The sequence below is a fragment of the Electrophorus electricus genome, chromosome 2, assembly GCF_041902795.1.
Source record: "Electrophorus electricus isolate QZ-2024a chromosome 2, ASM4190279v1, whole genome shotgun sequence".
Classification (NCBI taxonomy): domain Eukaryota; kingdom Metazoa; phylum Chordata; class Actinopteri; order Gymnotiformes; family Gymnotidae; genus Electrophorus; species Electrophorus electricus.
This window is the reverse complement of record NC_137498.1, coordinates 6,702,494-6,718,092: the sequence shown is the minus strand read 5'-3', so window position 1 is coordinate 6,718,092 and position 15,599 is coordinate 6,702,494. Positions and strand designations below refer to the sequence as shown.

Here is a 15,599-nt window from a genome sequence, read left to right as displayed (position 1 = left end):
AGTGCCAATGGGTGATGTTACTGTTTCTAATAAAGTAGGTGGTGAGAATAAAATTGTGTGTGTGCGTGTGTGTGTTGTATATTACCTGAACATGTAAGGTAGAATTTAAGATTTGGTTAGTAGGCTGCTTTCAGTTGTAAACCAAACCTTGAACACAATGTGTCATTGTGGTGCAGTTATATCTAATTACATATAACCCATGCATATCGGATTCAGTGCTCAGACTAGAGCATAATAATCAGAGTAAAGTAAGTAGTCAGTACATGGTTGTATAGTAAATGTTACTCTGAACAATCACAAATCTCTGTGTTCTTGAGATAGTTAAGCCATGTTAAAGAGAAAAGAGATGAAAAGAGTAAAGAGATGAAACTCAAATGTTGGGACATGCACATGAGGGGATTGATAGTGAAGGTCTTCTACTGGTGTGTTTCTGCAGGCTGTATACTGGAACATCAGAAGATCACAGACATCACTGCATATGCAGGAGACTCAGTACTACTGCCCTGTTCCTGCACTGACCCACAAACCAGACCTGAGAGTTTCACCTGGCAGAAACACCAAAACTCCAGTTATACAGAGATCTCCAGTGAGAGTGAACAGTACAGAAACAGACTTCAGCTGGGTACTGCTCACTCTCCAGGAAATCTCTCTCTACTCATATCACACCTGACTGAGGAGGATGAGGGAGACTACAGATGTCTAACTAAAGGGAATAAATACAAAGACATCAAACTTTATGTTTCAGGTAAAATATTATTCAGAAACACGGACAAATTAAAATCTCCTAAGTAGATTTCGCCTGGTGGATCTCCATCATGAACTTCGCTTTTCAAACATACATATAAATGTAATATAAATACATTCACCACAGACTTTATTAGACACACATACATCACATTTTACTAAAATTCAAAAACAGGACATTTAAAAATAGAGAAACACCATTACATATTTATGTATCCAACATGTGGACCACATTATCCTCAGATATTAGTCACCAGACACCCTCTGTCACCAGTCTAGAAGAGTTAAACACAACTAACATACATTTCACCTGCCCTCACTGAACACTTTCAGTACCTCTAATAAGTGAATGTGTAGGTATAATTACAGACTGTGTCCACCTGGTGTCTTACACAGTTTGTGTGTCACCCTGCACGCAGGACATCACTGGTCAGTTTCTGACCACAGATGTCCCATTATATGTGGATACTGAACCATTCTCCACACGTCAATCCCACTACAGTGCTGGAGGCTTGGTAGTGGGTGTTGTACTGGTATGAGTGGTTCAGGTACAGCAGTGTTACTGGATTCAGTGCTACTGGTAGGTTGAGAGTGTTCTGACAGTGAAAGATATCCAGCCAGCAGTGGTTCAGTGGTCAGACAATGACCATGACTGGAGTTGGAGGATGGTTAACACTAACTGTGTGTTACACCAGATGGGCTACAACCACTGACTCTACACGATGTTTCAAATCCATTTATATTTTAATGCATGTGACAGAGAGCATAAACTTGCATCAATTCTGTAACAAAAGGATGTTAAACATTTCACAAATGGATTTGTTTTGTCTTCATATGATGGTTCACAGAAGAATGTCACTGGTTGTACAGGTTACTTCATAACAGTAGTGTAACATGTCAGTGTTTCTGCTCTCTCTAGTCTGTAAGGATGTTGTGAATCCTCCCACAGTGCTGAGTGGATACGTGGGAGGGTCTGTCCTGCTGCCCTGTTACTGCACTGAACTGCTGGCCGAGCCAAAAACCGTCAGATGGAGTTTTATAGAAGAATCTAATTTCATCTACCCAACTGACCAGACAAACCGTTACACTGATAGAATTAAGCTGGTTACTGCTCCAGGAAATTTCTCTCTATTCATATCTGGTCTGACTAAAGAGGACTGGGGACAGTACAGGTGTAGCATCAGCAGTCATCATCTTATAGACGTCAAACTCCAAGTAACAGGTAAACCAACCTCTTGTATATTTAATGTATGAAATGTTGTTGACTGCATATAGTGACTGATCTGTACCAATAACTACTGTACTACATAAAACAAAAAATCTATCCAGCGGCAGGATCTGCAGTTCTACTTCTGTCTGTTTCTAGTTACATCTTCTGTTTGTATTTGTATTTCATGCATGTAGTTAATGACTCTTGTCCGCTATCCTGTTATATATACATAGTGTATATAGATAGAGGGAGGGAGGGAGCGAGAGATGGAGAGAGAGAAGGAAGGAGGGACGGAGAGAGGGAGAGATAGAAAGAAAATTTTAAAAAGACAAAGAATGGGGGTAAAAACAACGTTTGACTTTATGAAACAAAATAGCGTTGCGCTTCCTTTTCACAATACAACAAGGCAGTGAACGTCAACGCATCTCCTTGAGTTGTAATAAATATGCGTGTGTGTGTGTGAGAGAGAGAGAGAGAGAGAGAGAGAGAGAAAAAAAGCAGAGAGAAGAGTCTCCTCTCACAGCTGGTGCTGACACTGAGTTCATTAACACACACTAACACTAACACATCAGGACCAGTCTGAAGTACAAACAATCAGACCAAACCAAATTATTACACTTCACAAACTAAACTACATCACCCACTGGAACACAAACACAAGCACAAAGCAGAGAACACAGCCTGGCCGTCCAGACCAGCCGATATAAATGTTATGGCTGCCCAGAGAACAGAGACTCTGTCAGCAAAAAAAATCTGAGACGGTCCACCCCAACTTTAAGTGTCTGTCTAACACTGACAAACTGCCCATCCTACTGGGCAAAAAGAAGGAAAGCAGCACTTTAGCTGGGTGATACATATCTGCCTGCCATAAGATGAGGGACAGTGATTAACCCACCCAAACATACACACACACACACACACACAGAGACTATATTACCCAGTTTATAAAAGTTACCTAGCTATTTATCATTATTAACTATTTATTATTATTAACTATTTGTTATTATTAAGTATTTATTATTTTCCATCCTTATTATTTATTTATTTTCCTTTCTTTTCACTTTTACTTCTTCTAATTATTATTATTTCAGACCAATTACAGTTTCTCTTCAAGTTCTTTTATAACAGAATTCTTAATTTCCATAATTGCAAAGGTTGTAATGTTGTGTAATGTTCATGTTGTAATACCGCTTTGGCAATACTATAGTTGTATATGGTCATGCCAATAAAGCTTACTGAACTGAAATGAACAGAGAGAGAGAGCGAGAGAGAGAGAGAGAGAGAGAGAGAGAGAGAGACCCGACCCAGGAGCCCCTAATTCATTCACTCTCAGAAAACGACTAAAGGACACACTGCACCTACAGAGCCCTGCAGCTTCAGACGTAGCCAACGTATCACCACCACTGACACACAGAGAACTGAACACGTCTGTTTGGCCAAACTGTACATACATCAGTTCTGTAGTACAAAATCTAAACTTGTTAAATACATAACAGTCCTGAACCCTCATTACTTATAACTGATCACACTTTTCTATTCTTGCAGAGGCTCCATATAAACCTGTAAATCCTCCTCCAGTGGACACTGACACAACAAGTCCAACAGCTTCAACTAAACCTACTACTACAATGACGTCTCCAAATGGTTAAATTGTTTCTTTAAATCTGTGATGTTTCTGAGAATAAAAGTTATTTAATGTGTCATTTAATGTAAACTCTCAATGAAGTATAATGCCTGACTCTGTAACTTCAAACTGAGCCTGTAGAGACGTATTACAGACCCATTCATGTTCTTTTCTATTTGCTTGTGTGTCAATAAGAATATGCTTTGAATGCTTGTTAAACATTCATACAATATAATATTTAAAATGACAATTAATACATTTAAATTTAATATAAATGCTTCCCACATTCCCACATGCAGGTGCTCACACTTCTCCACTGTACACACGTCATGTCATATTAGCTGGTGTGGGGGTTTTACTGCTGTTGATGGGATTAGGAGGAGTCATCTGCTGGAGATACAGAGGTACACATACACACACACACACACACATAAATACATACATATCCACATCCATCTCACACTGAGTTAATTTTGTAGTTCAGAGACGTGAACAGACGGTGAGCAGAGAGGGACAAACAGGACAGAGGAGAGATCAGCAGACACAGGTGAGTGTCACACATCCATGTTATAATATCAGTGAACTCTGATTCAGTGCACAAATCTGTTCTACAGTGTCAAAGCTTGGATCAGTGAATGTGACTGTTTCTGCATGATTGTTCTGACATTCTGTACATGACTACAACGTTAAGATCGAAATAATGTAATTGCCAGCCAATCCCTTCATGTAACACCGACATGAGGCAAGAAACATTTGGGCCATATACAAAATAGTTTACTACATACTTATGCTGCGTACTGGACTCATTATATACCGTATAATGTTTACTGTTCCCTGTAGTAATATGATGCATAATATCCAGTGTGTACTAAAACGCAAACCATACTAAGGGGTCACTTGAACGTATGAAGTTCTACCCACTTGTGATTTACGGCCACCGTTGCATGATGAGATGCTGTACACCATGGAGACATGCCTGGTCACGTACTGGATTATTTGGCCATAGCAGTATGTCATCTGGGCATCTTTTGTGTACTGGAAAAATTCATTTTGGTCAGACTAGTTTTCAAGCTCTCTTCAGTAAGCACTCATTAACTAAAGAAAAATTGATCAACACACATTTATCATTTGTATTAAAAAGGGCAGATGATGTATGTATATGGTTACTCTGCTCAGCTACTTTAATAGGATCACCTTTACACTACATCCAGTTATCTTCTAGCTGCGTTATATACCTGTGTACAGTTCCACAGGCTTGTGTATAAACTTCAGACACACTGCTTTTCTTGTTACACACTCATACATGCTCTAAAGACACTACCACTGCAGAGACACTTCTTTGTTTAGAGTGGTCCACCATTCAGGTAGGATCCATTCAGCAGTGCTCCAGTGGTCACCCAGTAAACAGTGGTGCACACCTGCAAGATATGTGCACATATTAAATTACAGACTGCAGGTGATTTCTGTGTCTTTATAAAAGTGGCCGGTGAGTGTTTAAATGTTTGTGAATGTATAAACAGATTACACACGTGCTGCCATGAATTAGATTTACATGCGCAGTTATGGATGAAATGTATATTACAATTAACACCCATTAACACCTCTGCAATACAATACATTTATTATATTAACACTTGTATTAATCCACTCAACAGGGTGTGCATTAGTCTGTATGTGTGTTAATATTTTGTAATTGTGATATTTTCTGCAGGATGATGTAATGTATTCTACTGTAGCCCAAATTAACACCACCAGACCAGCACCCAGAGCAATGGATAATGGAGATAATACAGAATATGCCAGGATCAAACTAAATTAACAAACCTGAACACACACACACACACACACACACACACACACACACACACACACACACACACACACACACACACACACACACACACACACACAGGGACTTTTATTGTATGGTATCTAGCCAATTAACTGTTATGTTCTTCTGTCTTGGTTTCAGTGCTGACTTTGTATAATTTGCTGTATTTTACTAATTAACTGCTAATTAGTTACTTCAGGTGTGGTTTCTGACTGGCATAAGTTAGGAATTGTAGGTGGAGGACTAACAGTAACAGGGGCAGGACTAAGACTGATAACATTACAGTGTAGCCACTCCAAGAACCAGAGTACGTGGGTTTTATTCCTTTTGGGTTCATCTTCTGCTTGGGAAAGGAGGCTAACCGCTAAATCTACAACTAAAATTGTGACTCCTACAAGCAAGTACCGTTTTTGTTCTGTACATTTGCAAAAACTATTTGTTTTATTGTTACATTATGGATTTTTGTCAGCAGATTGTCTTTTCTGCATTTTCTGTATCTCGAAGCATTTTTGTATATTTAATCTTTAAATAGTAGCACATTTTTCTGTTATTAAGCAAGTCATTTTAGAGTCAAATGCTAACCGTTTTCTGTATGCGTCACTTGCACTGTGAGAGTCTATTGTTGTTTCAGAAATAAAGAGCCAAAGCAGGAAAGAGTTGTGGTTTCTGTTTACACCTACTGTTCATTAAGTACATCGTGTGTGTGTGGTGCAGTTTGACAGCAGAATGTGTGTAGAGTGCAGTTCACTGACAGCAGTTGGATGCCACTGTCTGTTTCTTTGTCTTTAGGACCTTAAACTGGAAACCATTCTAACTGAGCTGTGGTATGGTTCACATGTACACATTATTGGTGTACAAATTCACCAATGCATTGGACAGTGTAAAGGAAATACTATGTGATTCACATACATTCAGCAGTATCCTGTTCCCTAGAAAGAATGTTTATGTAAGCAAAGAACTTTAAGGGAGTGAGACCGTAGATTAGATAAGCAGGAAGATGTCTCTCGTTTTATTGCCTGCAATTGCTTTATTGCCTGCCATTGCTTTATTGCCTGCAATTAAGGGATGACAGTCAAGCAAGATTCTTACCAGCCGGCCTGAAAGAGATAAGCAACGCTTAAAGCTGAATGGTATATGAGCCATAGCAACAAGAGGCAGGAAGTCTGTGATTGGTCAAGGCATACAGTTAGAATTGTATATCAAGCAATGCTCTGTATGACTCGGGGCTTCTCTTGGTAGTGAGCCCCACACTCTGTGGAATCTTTCTTTTCTATTAAAACCTTTTTTACTTATTATCCACATCTGACTCCCCGTTTCATTGAATTTCCACCACAGAATTTGGCGTAGTCGGCAGGATCAGCGAGAGGCACCATGCGGAGCAGCGGTGACTAAACTTCGAGGACGCTCCTCAGAGAGAGAACTGAGCTGGAGAAAGAGGGAAACCCACAAGAATATGGGAAAGTACCTAACCAGGGAGTGACGTCCCGCTTGACTCCGGTGGTGTGCTCCGCCTGATCTAACGAACAGAAAGTAAGTGGTGAAGTTCAGTAATTTAATCCTAGAAGAAAGTGACATAGTGATCCGCCTGAGTCTACCCTGGGGTGGGTCTGTAAAGTAGCATAGTACATGAGATACTAGGGCTTAAAAATAGGGTCTAGAGGACTCCGGAGTCTGGGACTCCGCCAGCCTAAGAGAATAGGCACACTGAGTAGACGTACTAGTGTAAGAAATAGGCCCGGGCCGACAGAACACCCCGTAGGGAAAGGAGTGGACTCAGTATACTAGCACGATTTGCTGGAGCGGAACTAATCCATATCGGGGGTAGATGGTGTGGATAATAAGAATAGGAAAATTGTAGAGAGTAGGTAAGTTTCCTTTGTTCTTTTGTTGCCTGGATCCAAGAAAAAAGAAAAAAAAAAAAAAAAAAAAAAAATTTTTTGGTTATTATTAATATTATTATTATTATTATGGGTGCGGGCAACAGTAAGGAGTATGAGTTCAGTAAGGACAAGTTCTCCAGTAGCCTACTCTTTCAAATGAATAAGGACTACGGGGAACATGTAAACAAACATGTCCCATTTTGGATTAAATATTACGGTTTTAATGTCTCAGGGACTCTAAGTGTTGCATACCTGTTAAAATTAATTGAAAGAGTTAAGGTTAAGCCTAGGGAAGCTGATAAGAAAGCGCGGAAATATTTTGATGAGAACAGTGAAGACATGCTGGAAAAGGCAAAAATGTGGTTAGAAGAAGCTGAGAAAAGGCAGAAGCAGCAGGTAGGGCATAGAAAAGGTAATAATGAAGTGTCTCAGTGTGTTTCTTTAGCTGATCCTGACCTCGATGCCGCCCCGCCGAGAGCCCCCCAGCTGATTCAGCAACCACAAGCGCTAGCAAATCCACCTCCTTATCCGCAACCAGGAACTTCATTAACACCAAAGCCGTCTCCATATGACGAATTAAGACGACAACTGGAGGCAATAACCTCACCAGTGGCTCATCGCACTCGAAGTCACACCACTATAAAGTCATCTGCAGAGCCTGAGATAGGCTATGCCCCACAGTTCCCGATGGTGGAAGTGTCAGGACCTGAGGGAGTGATTATGGTCCACCGTCACTGGACTGCAGACGACATCATGAAAGCGGCCGATGGCCTGAGCAAGCCAGGTGACATCGGCGGACGACGCTTCGGACAAGAACTGATGGCATTTGTGCAGTCCTGCAGACCAACACAGGCTGAACTGAGACGGTTGTTGATGATTCGACTCGGACCACAGTATAACCGCATTGATAGAAACTGGGTGGATGGAGATGTCCGTCTCCACCTGCCTGAGTGGAATGCACCGCCCCAAGGCCAGCCTGACCTGAATGGCCCATACAGAGAGATGATAAGAGGACTCATCGAAAGGGTGGAAACAGCCTATCCAACCACCATCAACACCGATGTGATAGCATCATGCAAACAGAAAGATGACGAACCCGTCGCTGACTTTCTCGTCCGTCTGACGCGTGTCCACACTGACCATTGTGGAATTGACACGCCAGCACAACGAGCAGCAGGACCTGGAGAAGTAGGTGCATGGGAAGCTCATTTGAGAAACAGCTTCCTAATGAATATGAGAAAAGACATCAGCGATCTCATTAGAAAAAACTGCATAGGCTACAGCAGAGCTCCCCTATCTACTATTGAGGAGCATGCCAAGCATCATGAGACAATCCTGGGGAAGAAAGACGCCAGACGAGAGCGTCAACGAGCAGATACCACACACCAAGCGATGCTGACAATGCTCCAGACGGTGGGAGATCAAGGAGAAGGCCGCGGACGAGGAAGTAGTCGTGGCAGGGGACGTGGTCGCGGAAGAGGCAGAGGCAGAGGAAGAGGAAAAGGAGGAAAAATTGATTGGATGAAAGAGCAGGAATGCTACAACTGTGGAAAGCTTGGACATTTTGCCAGAAACTGTCCGGAGGAGGATAACTCGTATGACGGGGGCACAGATCAGGATCCTACAATCCACGAGTGACGGGCGGTGGAGAGGCAGGACAGCAGTGGACCACTGAGTGAAGACAGCAAAAGGGAAGTGACAAATTTAAATTACCAACTATTACAGCAGATTAGTAAAGGGCCAAGAGGCCTCCCCGAGGTAACTGTGAAAGTAGAGGGAAAAAATGTTAGGTTTTTGGTTGACAGTGGTGCCACCCACTCAGTGTTAAAAGAAGGATTAATAGAATGTAGAATGAGACAAGGATATGGGATAACAGTAATTGGAGTGGGAGGTCATCCCATTGATGAAAGGATGTCCGAGCCTCTCCGATGTAGTTTAGGGAAAAGCCAATTTAAACATAGTTTTTTGATATCAGAAACCTGTCCAATTAATTTGTTAGCTAGAGATTTAATGTGTAAACTTGGGTGCACAATTAGCAGCAACCCAGAGGGGTTGTTTGTTACGTGGGAAACACCTACACAGGGAGTCCAGCTAGAGGCAGGAGCCCCTTTGTACGTGTATGAATTGCAGTGCACTGCGGGGGAAGTACTAACACATTTTATGACTGAAGTTACTAACACGCTACCTGGTGAGCTGACAGTTAAACAAAGTGATTCTATTCACTGTACAATGAAGGTCCATGAGGGATGTGACGTTGATTTTGAACAGAAATTTGACTTAGGGGGCAGTGACAGTTTGATTATCACAGCCATAGCGTGGGACTGCGAGTGGGCTGCGGGAGTGGTGCAGCTCTCAGCTAAACAGAAATCTTTATATTCAATCTCACATGCAACACCTCATGTGTCGCTGGCTAGCGCACATGTTGACCCAGACTGGCAGAGAGTAGGGTTGTGGACAAAACGCGTGTTGAGCGCAACTGATTGGATAAAAGAACCCCAGTGTAAAATTATGTACAGCCCAAGCATAGAAGTGTGGAAAATGCCAACCCCGTATAGGCTAAGTTGCAGAAGGGGGATCGAGCTTATAAGTCCAAATATAGTAATTATGGCAGCCTCTGTTACCCTCTCAGAGGAGGAGGAAGAGGAACTGAAAACAGTTCCTGCAGGGTTATGGGCACAGGGAAAAAATGATGTGGGCTTAATAAAAGGATGTGAGCCTGTCCACATCACCCCAAAATCTGATTACAGACCACGCCAGCACCAATACCCTCTAAAACCAGAGGCAGTGGAGGGCATCAGGCCTGTGTTCCAATCATTAAAACAAGCAGGAGTTATCGTACCATGCCCAGACTCACCAGTACGTACTCCAATTTTCCCAGTTAAGAAGCCAGGGAGAGATGAATGGAGATTTGTGCAGGATTTGCAGGCTGTCAACGCGGCAGTACACCCTAGAGCCCCAGAAGTTCCAAACCCGCACACTATTCTCTCTCAGATCCCACCAGACAGTAAGTGGTTCAGTGTAGTTGATTTGGCCAACGCTTTCTTTAGCGTACCTGTGCACAAGGATAGCCAATTTTGGTTTGCTTTCACTTTTGAAGGAAAGCCATACACATTCACGAGATTGTGTCAAGGGTATTGTGAATCACCAACCATTTACAATGCCGCCTTACATCGAAGCCTAGAGGCTTTAGAACTCCCTAAGGGAATAGCCTTGCTGCAATATGTTGATGATCTTTTGATTTGTGGGAGAACACGAGAAGCGTGTAAACAAGCCACGGTGGCACTGCTACATCATTTAGCAGGGGAAGGCCATAAGGCATCCAAATTCAAATTACAGTTCTGTAAGCAGCAAGTGCATTTTTTAGGACATGACATCACTGAGCAAACGCGCATGCTGACTAAAGACCGAGTGAATGCCATTTTGACTATACCAAAGCCCATGACGAAAAAACAACTGTTGTCCTTTTTAGGAATGTGTTCCTATTGTAGGACATTCATACCATCCTATGCAGAACATGAGGGACCACTCAGAGATATAATACCGACAAAAGGGTCAAATTCCTCACAGCCGGAATGGACACCGGAAGCTGAGGCGGCCTTCACAACACTGAAACAGCTGTTACAAGTTATGCCAGCGTTAGGCATTCCCGACCCAAACAAACCATTTGAACAGACAGTGGATGTTAAAGGGCAATATATGACAAGTGTATTGACACAAAAACATGGAGACAAACAAAGGCCGGTGGCCTACTTCTCAGGAAAATTAGATACAGTCGCAGCAGGCCTACCTTTATGTGTAAGAGCTGTGGCAGCCGCCGAGAAGGCACTAGTGGCTTCCAGAGACATAGTAGGCTACGCTAAGCTTACCCTACATGTGCCTCATGCAGTGTCAAGAATACTGCAAGATCAAAAAGTGGCACATTTGTCCACTCAGCGATGGCTTAGGTACCACACTGCCTTATTAGACATGCCAAATGTTACTGTGAAACGATGCACAACTCTAAATCCCTCCACTCTATTGCCTACAGAGGAGGAAGGAGAGCCCCATGACTGTCAACAGGTGTTAGAAATTGCAACATCTCCCAGAATAGATTTAAAGGAGGAACCAATATCTAATGCGGACCTGGAATTTTTTGTGGACGGTTCAGCTAAACGTGACTCTCAGGGCACTAATCGAGCAGCATATGCTGTGGTGTCACACACAGAAGTGGTGAAAGCAGAACCACTCCCATCTAATTACTCAGCGCAGGCAGCTGAACTTGCTGCACTCATATATGCGTGTAAACTAGCACAAGACAAGACCGTGAACGTCTGGACCGATTCCCGGTACGCGTGGGGAGTAGCACATGACTTTGGGGCCATTTGGAGACATCGCAACTTTCTCACCAGCTCAGGAGCAAAGATAAAGAATCACCACCTAGTAGCAGAACTGTTGGAAGCAATTCAACTACCAAAGGAAGTAGCAATTATAAAGTGCGCTGCACACACTAAGGCGGATGACGCCGTATCAAAAGGGAATGCTTATGCGGATAAAGTAGCTCAACTCACAGCGTTACAACCGCTCCATACACAAATGGCACAAGCAGATACCGAAACCAGAATATCTACTAAAGATATCCAAAAACAAGCCACTCCACAAGATTATGTGAAATGGAAAAAAGGGGGGTGTAAACAAATAGGCGGGATATGGGTACACCCAGAAATGAACAAACCCTGTCTCCCCACAGCTTATATGAAAGGACTAATTGAGATTGCTCATGGGAGGAGTCACATGAGCAAAGGGGGGATAGTGGAGAGTATAACGAGACATTGGTATGCACCAGGAATAAACACACACACCCAAAATTTTTGTTCCCGATGTTTGGTATGTGCACAAAACACACCACACGGGGACAATCATACCAAACACGCACCCGCCGGACACCCGCCGCCTAGTGAGCCATTTCAACATTGGCAAATAGATTTTGTGGAACTAACACCAGCTGAAGGAAAGAGGTACATGCTTGTGTGTGTGTGCATGTTTAGCAAGTGGGTGGAGGCCTTCCCAACGGGAAAACAAGATAGTGATGCAGTAGCAAAGGCGTTACTGAGAGAAATTATTCCCCGGTGGGGTTACCACAACGAGTGTCCAGTGACAATGGGACACCCTTCGTACACGAAGGACTAAAAGCTCTGACTAAATATCTAGGGGTAGATATGAGAAAACACTGCAGCTATCACCCTGCTAGTGCAGGGGCAGTAGAACGGACAAACGGCACCATTAAAGGAGGTCTAGCTAAATTAACGCAGGAAACAGGCATGAATTGGGTAAAATGCCTTCCCCTCGTCCTGTGGCAATGCCGAACCAGACCGCAGGCACGAACAGGCTTATCAGCTTTTGAGATAGTGTTTGGACGGCCTCCCAACACGGGAATCGGACCGCCCGACTGGGATACTAACCTGATCAATGAATCACTTTTGCAGTATTGTGTGTCTCTGCACAAATCTCTCTCCCATGTGTCTAAGCAGGTGAAGGCAGTTCTTCCCGAGGTGACGAATACGCCACTCCACACCCACCAACCAGGTGATTGGGTGCTGATAAAGGACTTCAGAAGGAAGCGGTGGAACCAGCCCAGGTGGAGAGGACCATTCCAAGTGCTACTGACGACTAACACCGCCATCAAGACCGACGGAAGAGCGACATGGGTGCATCACACGCATTGTAAAAAGGCACCAGAAACGCCACCACAGGACTAGCAAGATGCAGCACCTCCTGTGGATCAGCCTGATACTATCACGCATCAGTGTCATTACATCTAAAGATTGGTGTATACAGAAGTATGGAGGAGTAGAATTGGACTATATGGTGGGCAGTTCTACTGCATGGACTTTTGACTTATGTGACGTAATTAATTGTGCAGGAAAGAATTCATCATATCACAGATATGATACTTATGTTGGGATAAGGATAACTTCCATGTTTTTGCCATAACTGAAGATTTTAGTTAATGATTGTATGAGAATCAAAGGGGGGAAATGTAAAGGAAATACTATGTGCTTCAGTGATTCACATACATTCAGCACTATCCTGTTCCCTAGAAAGAATGTTTATGTAAGCAAAGAACTTTAAGGGAGTGAGACCGTAGATTAGATAAGCAGGAAGATGTCTCTCGTTTTATTGCCTGCAATTGCTTTATTGCCTGCCATTGCTTTATTGCCTGCAATTAAGGGATGACAGTCAAGCAAGATTCTTACCAGCCGGCCTGAAAGAGATAAGCAACGCTTAAAGCTGAATGGTATATGAGCCATAGCAACAAGAGGCAGGAAGTCTGTGATTGGTCAAGGCATACAGTTAGAATTGTATATCAAGCAATGCTCTGTATGACTCGGGGCTTCTCTTGGTAGTGAGCCCCACACTCTGTGGAATCTTTCTTTTCTATTAAAACCTTTTTTACTTATTATCCACATCTGACTCCCCGTTTCATTGAATTTCCACCACAACAGACAAGCTTGATCAGGAGGGTTGAACACCAAAGTAGAGCAGATGGTTCTGCAGAATTGTACACAATGTGAAACCAGATCAGTGACATAGAAACAGTCTCACTCAGACTCAAGAAAAAACACCAAATGTGAAAATCATCTTTTATCCCAAACAGGTGACTCTGGTCCAGTGCTTGGTGTGAAAGGGTTCATACGTAGAACATAGCAGGTGGTTGCTTAGGGCAGTAGAGCTGTGTTGAAAAGGTTCTGCAAAGTTAATTTATTTTGCTGTTGTAGCTGAGGCAGTTGGCTTGCTACGGCATTATATGACATACAGCGGGTGAAATAAGTATTGAACACGTCACCAATTTTCTAAGTAAATATATTTCTAAAGGTGCTATTGACATGAAATTCTCACCAGATGTTGGTAACAACCCATCCAATCCACACATGCAAAGAAATCAAACCATAGATGTCCATAAATTGTGTAATAATGAGAAATGACACAGGGAAAAAGTATGGAACATGCTTATTGAAATTTATTTAATACTTCGTACAAAAGCCTTTGTTGGTGATGACAGCTTCAAGACACCTGTATGGAGAAACCAGTCACATGCATTGCTCAGGTGTCATTTTGGCCCATTCTTCCACACAAACACTCTTCAAATCCAAACTCCTTCTATGAACTCTGAGCTTTAGTTCCTTCTATAGATTTTCAATTAGATTCAGGTCAGGTGATTGGCTGGGCCATTCTACCAGCTTTATTTTCTTTCTCTGAAACCAATTGAGAGTTTCCTTGGCTGTGTCTTTGGGATCATTGTCTTGCTGAAATGTCCACCCTCCTTTCATCTAAATGGCTGCAGATTTTTTTATCAAGAATGTCTCGGTACATTTGTTCATTCATTCTTCCTTCAATTATATGAAGCGTGCCAGTGCCATATGCTGAAAAACAGCCCCACACCATGATGTTCCCACCTCCAAACCTCACTGTTGGTATGGTGCCTTTTGGCCTCCAAACATCGTGTGTATTACGGCATCCAAAGAGTTCAATTTTGGTCTCATCTGACCAGACTATATTCTCGCAGTATTTCACAGGCTTGTCTAAATGTTATTGAGCAAACTTTAAATGTGCTTCATCATGCTTTTTCTTCAGCAATGGAGACTTGGGTGGTGAGCGTGCATACAGGCCATGGGGATTGAGTGCATTACTTTTTTTCTTTGAAACAATTGTACCTGCTGATTCCAGGTCTTTCTGTAGCTCTCCACAGGTGGACCTTGGCTCTTGGACAACTCTTCTAATAATTATTTTCACTCCTCTGTCTAAAATCTTGCGGGGAGCACCTGGTCGTGGCCGGTTTATGGTGAAATGATGTTCTTTACACTTCCGGATTATGGCCCCAACAGTGTTCACTGGAAACTTCAGTAGTTTAGAAATTCTTCTGTAACCAATGCCATCAGTATGTTTTGTAACAAGAAGGTTGCAAAGGTCTTGAGAGAGCTCCCTGCTTTTACCCATCAGGAGATGTTTCTTGTGTGGCACCTTGCTAATGAGACACCTTTTTATAGGCCATCAGTTGAACTATCTAATTTAATTTGCACTAATTGGCAGGATTGCTTTCTAATTACTGATAGATTTCAGCTGGTGTCATGACTTTCCATGGCTTTTTGCACCTCTCTTTCTTCATGTGTTCCATACTTTTTCCCTGTGTCACTTCTCATTATTACACATAATTTATGGACATCTATGGTTTGATTTCGTTGCATGTGTGGATTGGATGGGTTGTTACCGACATCTGGTGAGAATTTCATGTCAATAGCGCTTTTAGAAATATATTTACTTAGAAAATTGGTG

The 15,599-nt window shown here is 42.5% G+C and overlaps 1 protein-coding gene across 1 annotated transcript; it reads left to right on the top strand.

Moving 5' to 3' along the window:
* The first annotated feature begins 384 nt into the window (after window positions 1-384).
* LOC145643417 (uncharacterized) lies at window positions 385-6,056 on the top strand. Its single transcript, XM_081694597.1, has 6 exons — window positions 385-745; window positions 1,664-1,966; window positions 3,500-3,598; window positions 3,878-3,982; window positions 4,058-4,125; window positions 5,290-6,056. Exons 1-6 carry the CDS (start codon window positions 385-387, stop codon window positions 5,395-5,397), a joined length of 1,044 nt encoding a protein of 347 aa, XP_081550723.1. The 3' UTR covers window positions 5,398-6,056.
* The last annotated feature ends 9,543 nt before the right edge of the window (window positions 6,057-15,599 follow it).

Excerpts from the sequence above, each read along its gene's own strand:
- LOC145643417 (XM_081694597.1), top strand. The coding sequence starts at position 385 with ATGCACATGAGGGGATTGATAGTGAAGGTCTTCTACTGGTGTGTTTCT. Across the intron at positions 1,967-3,499 it reads CGTCAAACTCCAAGTAACAG|AGGCTCCATATAAACCTGTA; the intron begins GTAAACCAACCT and ends CTATTCTTGCAG. Across the intron at positions 3,983-4,057 it reads CATCTGCTGGAGATACAGAG|TTCAGAGACGTGAACAGACG; the intron begins GTACACATACAC and ends TTAATTTTGTAG.